This window comes from Cherax quadricarinatus, chromosome 14 (assembly GCF_038502225.1).
Source record: "Cherax quadricarinatus isolate ZL_2023a chromosome 14, ASM3850222v1, whole genome shotgun sequence".
Taxonomy (NCBI): Eukaryota; Metazoa; Arthropoda; class Malacostraca; order Decapoda; family Parastacidae; genus Cherax; species Cherax quadricarinatus.
In genome coordinates this window covers 11,821,836-11,833,905 of record NC_091305.1, presented here as the reverse complement: position 1 = coordinate 11,833,905, position 12,070 = coordinate 11,821,836, and the positions used below count along the sequence as shown (strand labels likewise).

At 41.3% G+C, this 12,070-nt stretch overlaps 1 protein-coding gene across 2 annotated transcripts in view; it reads right to left on the bottom strand.

The window, feature by feature from the left end:
* Positions 1–12,070, bottom strand: part of LOC128698663 (MAM and LDL-receptor class A domain-containing protein 2-like) — a 382,606-nt gene that overhangs the window by 124,513 nt on the left and 246,023 nt on the right. For both annotated transcript variants that reach the window (XM_070084851.1, XM_070084850.1), the window contains exons 40-42: positions 6,373–6,508; positions 5,490–5,765; positions 2,725–2,878 (exon numbers count right to left, since the gene is read on the bottom strand). In XM_070084851.1, coding sequence (XP_069940952.1) covers positions 2,725–2,878; positions 5,490–5,765; positions 6,373–6,508 — 566 coding nt within the window. The remainder of the gene's footprint in view (positions 1–2,724; positions 2,879–5,489; positions 5,766–6,372; positions 6,509–12,070) is intronic.

Sequence of the window (12,070 nt, the reverse complement as noted above, 5' to 3'; positions counted from 1 at the left end):
GCCAGGTGTAAATGATAATGGGAGCCCTTTGATTGAACTTTGTATAGAAAGGGGTTTAGTTATAGGTAATACATATTTTAAGAAAAAGAGGATAAATAAGTATACAAGATATGATGTAGGGCGAAATGACAGTAGTTTGTTGGATTATGTATTGGTAGATAAAAGACTGTTGAGTAGACTTCAGGATGTACATGTTTATAGAGGGGCCACAGATATATCAGATCGCCTTCTAGTTGTAGCTACACTGAGAGTAAAAGGTAGATGGGATACAGGGAGAATAGAAGCATCAGGGAAGAGAGAGGTGAAGGTTTATAAATTAAAAGAGGAGGCAGTTAGGGTAAGATATAAATAGCTATTGGAGGATAGATGGGCTAATGAGAGCATAGGCAATGGGGTCGAAGAGGTATGGGGTAGGTTTAAAAATGTAGTGTTAGAGTGTTCAGCAGAAGTTTGTGGTTACAGGAAAGTGGGTGCAGGAGGGAAGAGGAGCGATTGGTGGAATGATGATGTAAAGAGAGTAGTAAGGGAGAAAAAGTTAGCATATGAGAAGTTTTTACAAAGTAGAAGTGATGCAAGGAGGGAAGAGTATATGGAGAGAAAGAGAGAGGTTAAGAGAGTGGTGAAGCAATGTAAAAAGAGAGCAAATGAGAGAGTGGGTGAGATGTTATCAACAAATTTTGTTGAAAATAAGAAAAAGTTTTGGAGTGAGATTAAGAAGTTAAGAAAGCCTAGAGAACAAATGGATTTGTCAGTTAAAAATAGGAGAGGAGAGTTATTAAATGGAGAGTTAGAGGTATTGGGAAGATGGAGGGAATATTTTGAGGAATTGTTAAATGTTGATGAAGATAGGGAAGCTGTGATTTCGTGTATAGGGCAAGGAGGAATAACATCTTGTAGGAGTGAGGAAGAGCCAGTTGTGAGTGTGGGGGAAGTTCGTGAGGCAGTAGGTAAAATGAAAGGGGGTAAGGCAGCTGGGATTGATGGGATAAAGATAGAAATGTTAAAAGCAGGTGGGGATATAGTTTTGGAGTGGTTGGTGCAATTATTTAATAAATGTATGGAAGAGGGTAAGGTACCTAGGGATTGGCAGAGAGCATGCATAGTTCCTTTGTATAAAGGCAAAGGGGATAAAAGAGAGTGCAAAAATTATAGGGGGATAAGTCTGTTGAGTATACCTGGTAAAGTGTATGGTAGAGTTATAATTGAAAGAATTAAGAGTAAGACGGAAAATAGGAGAGCAGATGAACAAGGAGGCTTTAGGAAAGGTAGGGGGTGTGTGGACCAGGTGTTTACAGTGAAACATATAAGTGAACAGTATTTAGATAAGGCTAAAGAGGTCTTTGTGGCATTTATGGATTTGGAAAAGGCGTATGACAGGGTGGATAGGGGGACAATGTGGCAGATGTTGCAAGTGTATGGTGTAGGAGGTAGGTTACTGAAAGCAGTGAAGAGTTTTTACGAGGATAGTGAGGCTCAAGTTAGAGTATGTAGGAAAGAGGGAAATTTTTTCCCAGTGAAAGTAGGCCTTAGACAAGGATGTGTGATGTCACCGTGGTTGTTTAATATATTTATAGATGGGGTTGTAAGAGAAGTAAATGCGAGGGTCTTGGCAAAAGGCGTGGAGTTAAAAGATAAAGAATCACACACAAATTGGGAGTTGTCACAGCTGCTCTTTGCTGATGACACTGTGCTCTTGGGAGATTCTGAAGAGAAGTTGCAGAGATTGGTGGATGAATTTGGTAGGGTGTGCAAAAGAAGAAAATTAAAGGTGAATACAGGAAAGAGTAAGGTTATGAGGATAACAAAAAGATTAGGTGATGAAAGATTGAATATCAGATTGGAGGGAGAGAGTATGGAGGAGGTGAACGTATTCAGATATTTGGGAGTGGACGTGTCAGCAGATGGGTCTATGAAAGATGAGGTGAATCATAGAATTGATTAGGGAAAAAGAGTGAGTGGTGCACTTAGGAGTCTGTGGAGACAAAGAACTTTGTCCTTGGAGGCAAAGAGGGGAATGTATGAGAGTATAGTTTTACCAACGCTCTTATATGGGTGTGAAGCATGGGTGATGAATGTTGCAGCGAGGAGAAGGCTGGAGGCAGTGGAGATGTCATGTCTGAGGGCAATGTGTGGTGTGAATATAATGCAGAGAATTTGTAGTTTGGAAGTTAGGAGGAGGTGCGGGATTACCAAAACTGTTGTCCACAGGGCTGAGGAAGGGTTGTTGAGGTGGTTCGGACATGTAGAGAGAATGGAGCGAAACAGAATGACTTCAAGAGTGTATCAGTCTGTAGTGGAAGGAAGGCGGGGTAGGGGTCGGCCTAGGAAAGGTTGGAGGGAGGGGGTAAAGGAGGTTTTGTGTGCGAGGGGCTTGGACTTCCAGCAGGCATGCGTGAGCGTGTTTGATAGGAGTGAATGGAGACAAATGGTTTTTAATACTTGACGTGCTGTTGGAGTGTGAGCAAAGTAACATTTATGAAGGGATTCAGGGAAACCGGCAGGCCGGACTTGAGTCCTGGAGATGGGAAGTACAGTGCCTGCACTCTGAAGGAGGGGTGTTAATGTTGCAGTTTAAAAACTGTAGTGTAAAGCACCCTTCTGGCAAGACAGTGATGGACTGAATGATGGTGAAAGTTTTTCTTTTTCGGGCCACCCTGCCTTGGTGGGAATCGGCCAGTGTGATAATAAAAAAAAATAATTTAAAATAGCATAAATGTTACAAACCTGTAAACATTGATGACACCTGGGTTATCACCAGTGGCCTGATACCAAAATCTGATGCTGCATTTATCTGCATTTTTTTGGATTACTGGAGAATGAAGACGTCCTACCATAGAGGCTGTGCTTGATCGTGACACATCTAACACCAAGTAGTGACCTGTTTTAAGTAAAATAAGCAAAAATGTGTATAACCAAGTTCTTCAAGAAGTATGAAAATCTGCATAGCTAAAAAGTATTAAAACAAATATTGTTGATCACATCATCATGTACTGTTTGCAAAGACACAAAATAAATAAATAAATAAATAAATAAATATATGCAGTATGGTATTGTACAGCACTTACCCAAATACAGAAGACTAATTACAGTAAATTTGTTTATATCACACATTATTATTAAAGGCAGTTGTAATCATGTGGTGGGAGACACTGAGACTTTAACATGTGGTGACAGACATCACCATGCAAATACTTAGCCCATTTTGTGTGATGCCATGTGTCAGTGCAGTTGCAAGAATCATGTGGGATTGACAAAATCATGGAATCTTTGTCCTTGAGCTCTTTGATTTTGATATAAATTCAGGGATTCAGTGAAACTGCAATATAACAGATGATTTCATCGAATAAAATACTGTACAGCCTCTCCTAACTTAACGATGGAGCTCCATTCCTAAGACCACGCTGGTAAACAAATTCGTCGCTAAGTGAGGAGCATACTATAATGGTAGTGGGTTTGTGTCAACCATCTTTGATATTGTTTTAATGTCACCTTTGCACCATTTATAACATTTCTGATATATTTTTAAATGTTTATACAATCATGTACATACTATGTATTCTAATAAACAGAATAGAGGAAATCAGCTCTAATATACATTATTTAGGTATGCACACAGGTCAGAGAGCCCGTCGTAAGTCTGAGTTGTTGGTAAACAAGTACACTGCTAAGTAAGGAGAGGCTGTACTTTTAATTATGTATACATGTACATATTTTGGTCTTATACTAATGGATCTCATTTTTACCAAAACAAATAATTAATATAAGTAATGATTAATATAAGTAAGTTGAAAGTGAACACAGATAAGAGTAAGGTGATGAGGGTATTAAATGATTTAGATAAAAAAAAATTGGATATCACATTGGAGGGAGGGAGTATGGAAGAAGTGAATGTGTTCAGATATTTGGGAGTTAACTTGTTAGGAAATGAGTTTATGAAGGATGAAGTTAACTACAGAATTGATGAAAGAAAAAAGGTGAGTGGTGCATTGAGGTATCTATGGAGACAATAAACTTTATCCATGGAGGCCGAGAAGGAAATGTACGAGAGTAGTGGTACCATCACTCAAATATTATGCAGAGAATTCATATTGTGGAAATTAGGAGGAGGTGTGGAGTTCCTAAAAGTATTAGTCAGAAGGCTGAAGAGGGGTTGCTGAGGCAGTTTGGTCATTTAGAGAGAATGGAACAAAGTAGAATGACATGAAGAGTTTATAAATCTGTAGGGGAAGAAAGGTGGGGTAGGGGTCGTCCTCAAAAAGGTTGGAAGGAGGGGCAAAGGAGGTTTTGTGGGTAATGGGCTTGGACTTCCAGCAAGTGTCCATGAGCATGTTAGAGAGCTGAAGATGAACAGTTTTTAGGACCTGACGAGCTGTTGGAGTGTGAGCAGGATAACATTTTGTGAAGGAATTCAGAGAAACCGGTTAGTCAGGCTTGAATGCTGGAAGTGGGAAGTAGAATGCCTGCACTTTAAGGAAGAGGTTTGGGATATTGACAGTTTGGAGGGACATCTAAACTGTTGTATCTAAGTGCCTCTGCAAAGACAGTGATTATGTATGAGTGATGGTGAAAGTGTTGAATGATGATTAAAGTTTTTTTCTGTTTGGGTCACCCTGCTTCAGTGGGAAACGGCCGACATATTAAAAAAAAAAAGTACAAAATGAGAAACATTTTGGAGAAATAAAGGCTCAAGAAATATTAAGATGCAATCATGTGTTTTGTGAATATCATGCAGAGAATTCAGAGCATTGAAATTAAAAGGCAGTGTGGGGTCAGCAAGGGTATCAATCAAAGGCTCAGGAGGGATTATTCAGGTGGTCTGGGCATGTAGATAGGATGGAAAGGGCTAGGATAACAAAGAGGGTATACAAACCTGGGGTGGAAGGTAGAAGGGACTAGGATCCTCCCAGGAATGGCTAGAGTGGGTTGAGCATCCCGCAGGCTTGTGTGAGTATATTTGACAGGAGTGTATGGAGACAAGTGGTTTTTAATGGATGTGGTGTTGGAGTGTGAGTAAAGTATATTTCATGAAGGAATTTAGGGAAACAAGTTAACTGGACTTAAATATTCAAAAGGCAGTACCTGCACTCTGAAGGAGGGGTGGGAATGTTGAAATTAGAGGGTAATCTGAATTTACTTCAGGTCACTTTTTATATTGTATCTTTATATATGCTTCTAAACTGTTGTATCTAGGCACCTCTGCAAAAACAGTGATTATGTATGAGTGAAGTGAAAGTGTTGAATGACGATGAAAGTATTTTCGTTTTGGGGATTTTCTTTCTTTTTGGGTCACCCTGCCTAGGTGGGAGACAGCCTTGTTAAAAAAAAAAAAAACACTTCTGGAAAGACAGTGACTGAATGAATAAAGGTGAATGTGCTTTCTGTTTTTGAGTCATGCTGCCTTGATATTAGATGGTTACAGAAGTAAATATATAACCTGACAAATATAACAGAGAAAAGACTTAAATATATTAACTGTGAGAGTAACTCACCCTTTCTCGAGCCAAGTGTGTGATCAGATTCCGGTAAAGTGCCTGAATTGTCAGAAGAGGCTTGCATCAACACCCAATTAGTGTTGTCCTCTATATCTTCTTTCCAATCACTTGTCAATCCATATTCAAAGGAGCAGCGGCACACATAAGAACCACAGACCTCTGCAGCCTCATCAGAATAGTCAAGACAGTCATCAGAGTAGTCACATACACTACTGTTAGTAACACAGGCACCACTGCTGCACTGGTATTGCCCTAAGTCCTTACATGTCAGTCCTAGAGAGTACATGATAAATTTTGGAAGAAGCAAATAATGTAATATCCAAGAACCTATATTGCATGTGAAGTATATATAGCAATACCCTGAGCAACCAAAAACTATCACTTAACACTGAAATCTTATTTAATGGTAAGGAATTACTTTATGTACATGTTATGAATTCTTTTAATGTTTTGCAACAAATTGTCCATCACCTTTAGTATGCCTTCATCAGTTATTAATCACCGAACATTCAGTTTATTTTAACCCTTAAACTGTCCAAACGTATATATACGTTCACTCGCGTAGCGCCCCAAATTTTTTGAGGAAAAAAGAAATCTTTTCTTTTAAAAGGAAAAAAGAGCATATGGTACCCAGGCATCCCCAATTATTTTAATATGGAACACAGTGAGTGCACACACCCATTCTTTCATGTCTAGGTGACTCAGGCTTATTGTGGCAATGTTGAATGAATGACAAAGAAAACGTATATGTATATACGTTTGGGGCGCTACGCGCGTGAACGTATATATATGTTTGGACCGTTTAAGGGTTAAATATTATTAATTCACAGAACATTCAGCTTGTTTTAGATATTATTAAAAGTAATAAAACACACATTACCATTAGGGGGAAAACCTGGAGTGGCACACTCAATAAAACTGAGATCGTCAACAGCACCACCACCCTCATATCTTATGCCTCGGTGAGCCTGGAGACTAATGAACACCATACTTAGTTCACCTAGGCCAACCTCTGCCTGGAAGCAAATAAGCAAATAAGGTTGTGTGTAACAAGTTATTTCAAAATAAAACTTAAATGCAAACATTTGTAATGTTTCCGCTCCTCATAAAAAAAAAGATGCAAGCAGAAACTGCACTAAGTATTCAAATGATGAATCTCCAACATTTGTTTTCATCTTTGAACTACTGCACACCAGCACTTTCAACATTTTTCAAGGGAAATTTTATATATGCAGTTGGTTGGTTAATAGGGTTTTAACCCTTTCAGAGTTTCCGATGTATTAGTACGGCTTACGCACCAGGGTTATTGATGTACTAGAATGCCTAAAGTCTAGCACCGTCAAATCTAGTGAGAGAAAGCTGGTAGGCCTACATATGAAAGAATGGGTCTATTACCTGGAGTTTACCTGGAGAGAGTTCCGGGGGTCAACGCCCCCGCGGCCCGGTCTGTGACCAGGCCTCCTGGTGGATCAGAGCCTGATCAACCAGGCTGTTGCTGCTGGCTACACGCAAACCAACGTACGAGCCACACCCCGGCTGATCAGGAACTGACTTTAGGTGCTTGTCCAGTGCCAGCTTGAAGACTGCCAGGGGTCTGTTGGTAATCCCCCTTATGTGTGCTGGGAGGCAGTTGAACAGTCTCGGGCCCCTGACACTTATTGTATGGTCTCTTAACGTGCTAGTGACACCCCTGCTTTTCATTGGGGGGATGGTGCATCGTCTGCCAAGTCTTTTGCTTTCGTAGTGAGTGATTTTCGTGTGCAAGTTCGGTACTAATCCCTCTAGGATTTTCCAGGTGTATTTTTTATTTTATTTATTATCACACTGGCTGATTCCCACCAAGGCAGGGTGGCCCGAAAAAGAAAAACTTTCCCCATCATTCACTCCATCACTGTCTTGCCAGAGGGGTGCTTTACACTACAGTTACAAAACTGCAACATTAACAACCCTCCTGCAGAGTGTAGACACTGTACTTCCCATCTCCAGGACTCAAGTCCGGCCTGCCGGTTTCCCTGAATCCCTTCATAAATGTTACTTTGCTCACACTCCAACAGCACGTCAAGTATTAAAAACCATTTGTCTCCATTCACTCCTATCAAACACGCTCACGCATGCCTGCTGGAAGTCCAAGCCCCTCGCACACAAAACCTCCTTTACCCCCTCCCTCCAACCTTTCCTAGGCCGACCCCTACCCCGCCTTCCTTCCACTACAGACTGATACACTCTTGAAGTCATTCTGTTTCGCTCCATTCTCTCTACATGTCCGAACCACCTCAACAACCCTTCCTCAGCCCTGTGGACAACAGTTTTGGTAATCCCGCACCTCCTCCTAACTTCCAAACTACGAATTCTCTGCATTATATTCACACCACACATTGCCCTCAGACATGACATCTCCACTGCCTCTAGCCTTCTCCTCTCTGCAACATTCATCACCCATGCTTCACACCCATATAAGAGCGTTGGTAAAACTATACTCTCATACATTCCCCTCTTTGCCTCCAAGGACAAAGTTCTTTGTCTCCACAGACTCCTAAGTGCACCACTCACTCTTTTTCCCTCATCAATTCTATGATTCACCTCATCTTTCATAGACCCATCTGCTGACACGTCCACTCCCAAATATCTGAATACGTTCACCTCCTCCATACTCTCTCCCTCCAATCTGATATTCAATCTTTCATCACCTAATCTTTTTGTTATCCTCATAACCTTACTCTTTCCTGTATTCACCTTTAATTTTCTTCTTTTGCACACCCTACCAAATTCATCCACCAATCTCTGCAACTTCTCTTCAGAATCTCCCAAGAGCACAGTATCATCAGCAAAGAGCAGCTGTGACAACTCCCACTTTGTGTGTGATTCTTTATCTTTTAACTCCACGCCTCTTGCCAAGACCCTCGCATTTACTTCTCTTACAACCCCATCTATAAATATATTAAACAACCACGGTGACATCACACATCCTTGTCTAAGGCCTACTTTTACTGGGAAAAAATTTCCCTCTTTCCTACATACTCTAACTTGAGCCTCACTATCCTCGTAAAAACTCTTCACTGCTTTCAGTAACCTACCTCCTACACCATACACTTGCAACATCTGCCACATTGCCCCCCTATCCACCCTGTCATACGCCTTTTCCAAATCCATAAATGCCACAAAGACCTCTTTAGCCTTATCTAAATACTGTTCACTTATATGTTTCACTGTAAACACCTGGTCCACACACCCCCTACCTTTCCTAAAGCCTCCTTGTTCATCTGCTATCCTATTTTCCGTCTTACTCTTAATTCTTTCAATTATAACTCTACCATACACTTTACCAGGTATACTCAACAGACTTATCCCCCTATAATTTTTGCACTCTCTTTTATCCCCTTTGCCTTTATACAAAGGAACTATGCATGCTCTCTGCCAATCCCTAGGTACCTTACCCTCTTCCAGGTGTATATAATCATGTATCTCTCCCTCCTGCGTTCCAGGGAATACAGGTTTAGGAACCTCAAGCGCTCCCAGTAATTGAGGTGTTTTATCTCCGTTATGCGCGCCGTGAAAGTTCTCTGCACATTTTCTAGGTCGGCAATTTCACCTGCCTTGAAAGGTGCTGTTAGTGTGCAGCAATATTCCAGCCTAGATAGAACAAGTGACCTGAAGAGTGTCATCATGGGCTTGGCCTCCCTAGTTTTGAAGGTTCTCATTATCCATCCTGTCATTTTTCTAGCAGATGCGATTGATACAATGTTATGGTCCTTGAAGGTGAGATCCTCCGACATGATCACTCCCAGGTCTTTGACGTTGGTGTTTCGCTCTATTTTGTGGCCAGAATTTGTTTTGTACTCTGATGAAGATTTAATTTCCTCATGTTTACCATATCTGAGTAATTGAAATTTCTCATCGTTGAACTTCATATTGTTTTCTGCAGCCCACTGAAAGATTTGGTTGATGTCCGCCTGAAGCTTTGCAGTGTCTGCAATGGAAGACACTGTCATGCAGATTCGGGTGTCATCTGCAAAGGAAGACACGGTGCTGTGGCTGACATCCTTGTCTATGTCGGATATGAGGATGAGGAACAAGATGGGAGCGAGTACTGTGCCTTGTGGAACAGAGCTTTTCACCGTAGCTGCCTCGGACTTTACTCTGTTGACGACTACTCTCTGTGTTCTGTTAGTGAGGAAATTATAGATCCATCGGCCGACTTTTCCTGTTATTCCTTTAGCACGCATTTTGTGCGCTATTATGCCATGGTCACACTTGTCGAAGGCTTTTGCAAAGTCTGTATATATTACATCTGCATTCTTTTTGTCTTCCAGTGCATTTAGGACCTTGTCGTAGTGATCCAACAGTTGAGACAGACAGGAGCGACCTGTTCTAAACCCATGTTGCCCTGGGTTGTGTAACTGATGGGTTTCTAGATGGGTGGTGATCTTGCTTCTTAGGACCCTTTCAAAGATTTTTATGATATGGGATGTTAGTGCTATTGGTCTGTTGTTCTTTGCTGTTGCTTTACTGCCCCCTTTGTGGAGTGGGGCTATGTCTGTTGTTTTTAGTAACTGTGGGACGACCCCCGTGTCCATGCTCCCTCTCCATAGGATGGAAAAGGCTCGTGATAGGGGCTTCTTGCAGTTCTTGATGAACACAGAGTTCCATGAGTCTGGCCCTGGGGCAGAGTGTATGGGCATGTCATTTATCGCCTGTTCGAAGTCATTTGGCGTCAGGATAACATCGGATAGGCTTGTGTTAATCAAATTTTGTGGCTCTCTCATAAAAAATTCATTTTGATCTTCGACTCTCAGTCTGGTTAGCGGCTTGCTAAAAACTGAGTCATATTGGGACTTGAGTAGCTCACTCATTTCCTTGCTGTCATCTGTGTAGGACCCATCTTGTTTAAGTAGGGGCCCAATACTGGACGTTGTTCTCGATTTTGATTTGGCATAGGAGAAGAAATACTTTGGGTTTCTTTCGATTTCATTTATGGCTTTTAGTTCTTCCCACGATTCCTGACTCCTAAAGGATTCTTTTAGCTTAAGTTCGATGCTTGCTATTTCTCTGACCAGTGTCTCCCTACGCATTTCAGATATATTGACCTCTTTTAGCCGCTCTGTTATTCTTTTCCGTCGCCTGTAAAGGGAGCGCCTGTCTCTTTCTATTTTACATCTACTCCTCCTTTTTCTTAGAGGAATAAGCCTTGTGCATACATCGAGTGCCACCGAGTTAATCTGTTCTAGGCATAAGTTGGGGTCTGTGTTGCTTAGTATATCTTCCCAGCTTATATCGGTTAGGACTTGGTTTACTTGGTCCCACTTTATGTTTTTGTTATTGAAGTTGAATTTGGTGAATGCTCCCTCGTGACTAATCTCATTATGTCGGTCTGGGGCTCCTCGCATACATGTCTGAACCTCAATTATGTTGTGATCTGAGTATATTGTTTTTGATATGGTGACATTTCTTATCAGATCATCATTGTTAGTGAAGATGAGGTCTAGTGTATTCTCCAGTCTAGTAGGCTCTATTATTTGCTGGTTTAAATTGAATTTTGTGCAGAGATTTAAAAGCTCGCGTGAGTTTTCATCAGAGCTGCCTCCTGGTGTTATTACTGCAACAATATTATTTGCTATATTCCTCCATTTTAGGTGCCTTAAGTTGAAATCCCCCAGGAGCAAGATGTTGGGTGCAGGAGCTGGAAGATTTTCCAGACAGTGGTCAATTTTTAACAACTGTTCCTGGAATTGCTGGGATGTTGCATACGGAGGCTTGTAGACTACCACAATGACTAGGTTTTGGTTCTCGACCTTTACTGCTAAAACTTCCACTACATCATTTGAGGCATTTAGCAGTTCTGTGCAAACAAGTGACTCTGCAATGTACAGGCCAACCCCCCCCCTTTTGCCTGTTCACTCTGTCACATCTGTATAGGTTGTAACCTGGGATCCATATTTCGTTGTCCAAGTGATCCTTTATGTGGGTCTCAGTGAAAGCCGCGAACATTGCCTTTGCCTCTGCAAGCAGTCCACGGATGAAAGGTATTTTGTTGTTTGTTGCTGGCTTTAGACCCTGTATATTTGCAAAGAAGAATGTTATCGGACTGGTGGTATTGTTGGTACTGGGGGGGGATTTTTTTTCCGGCATTAGTATCTGTATCTGTTGGTTTGGAGTGGAGGCCATCGACTGTGGTTCCACTCCAGGAATGACTGGATTTGGTGTACGATTTCTGCCATTTCCTGCCAGTTTTTTTTCCTTCCTGGCACTAAAAAACCTCTCCCTCTTGAGTGGCTGTGGCTACCCAGGTTTTCCCATGGCCTTGATGTTTTGTATCTTTTTGTCCCCTTTAGATGGTATGCCTGTCAATTTAGGTTATAGCATAGTCTTTCCTGTACTGAAGAGGTACACAGTTCAGGGTGAAAAAGCTTACAGGAAGGGAGTTTGCATTTTCCTGTTGTTCCTGTGGTCAGTGTGAACAGTATAAAAAAAATCCTGCAGCACACAGTGCATAATGAGAATAAAAAAACTCTGACCGTGTTTTTGGTTTAAAACAGCGACTTTGCAGTGTATTTTCATATGGTATTTATGGTTGTATTTTA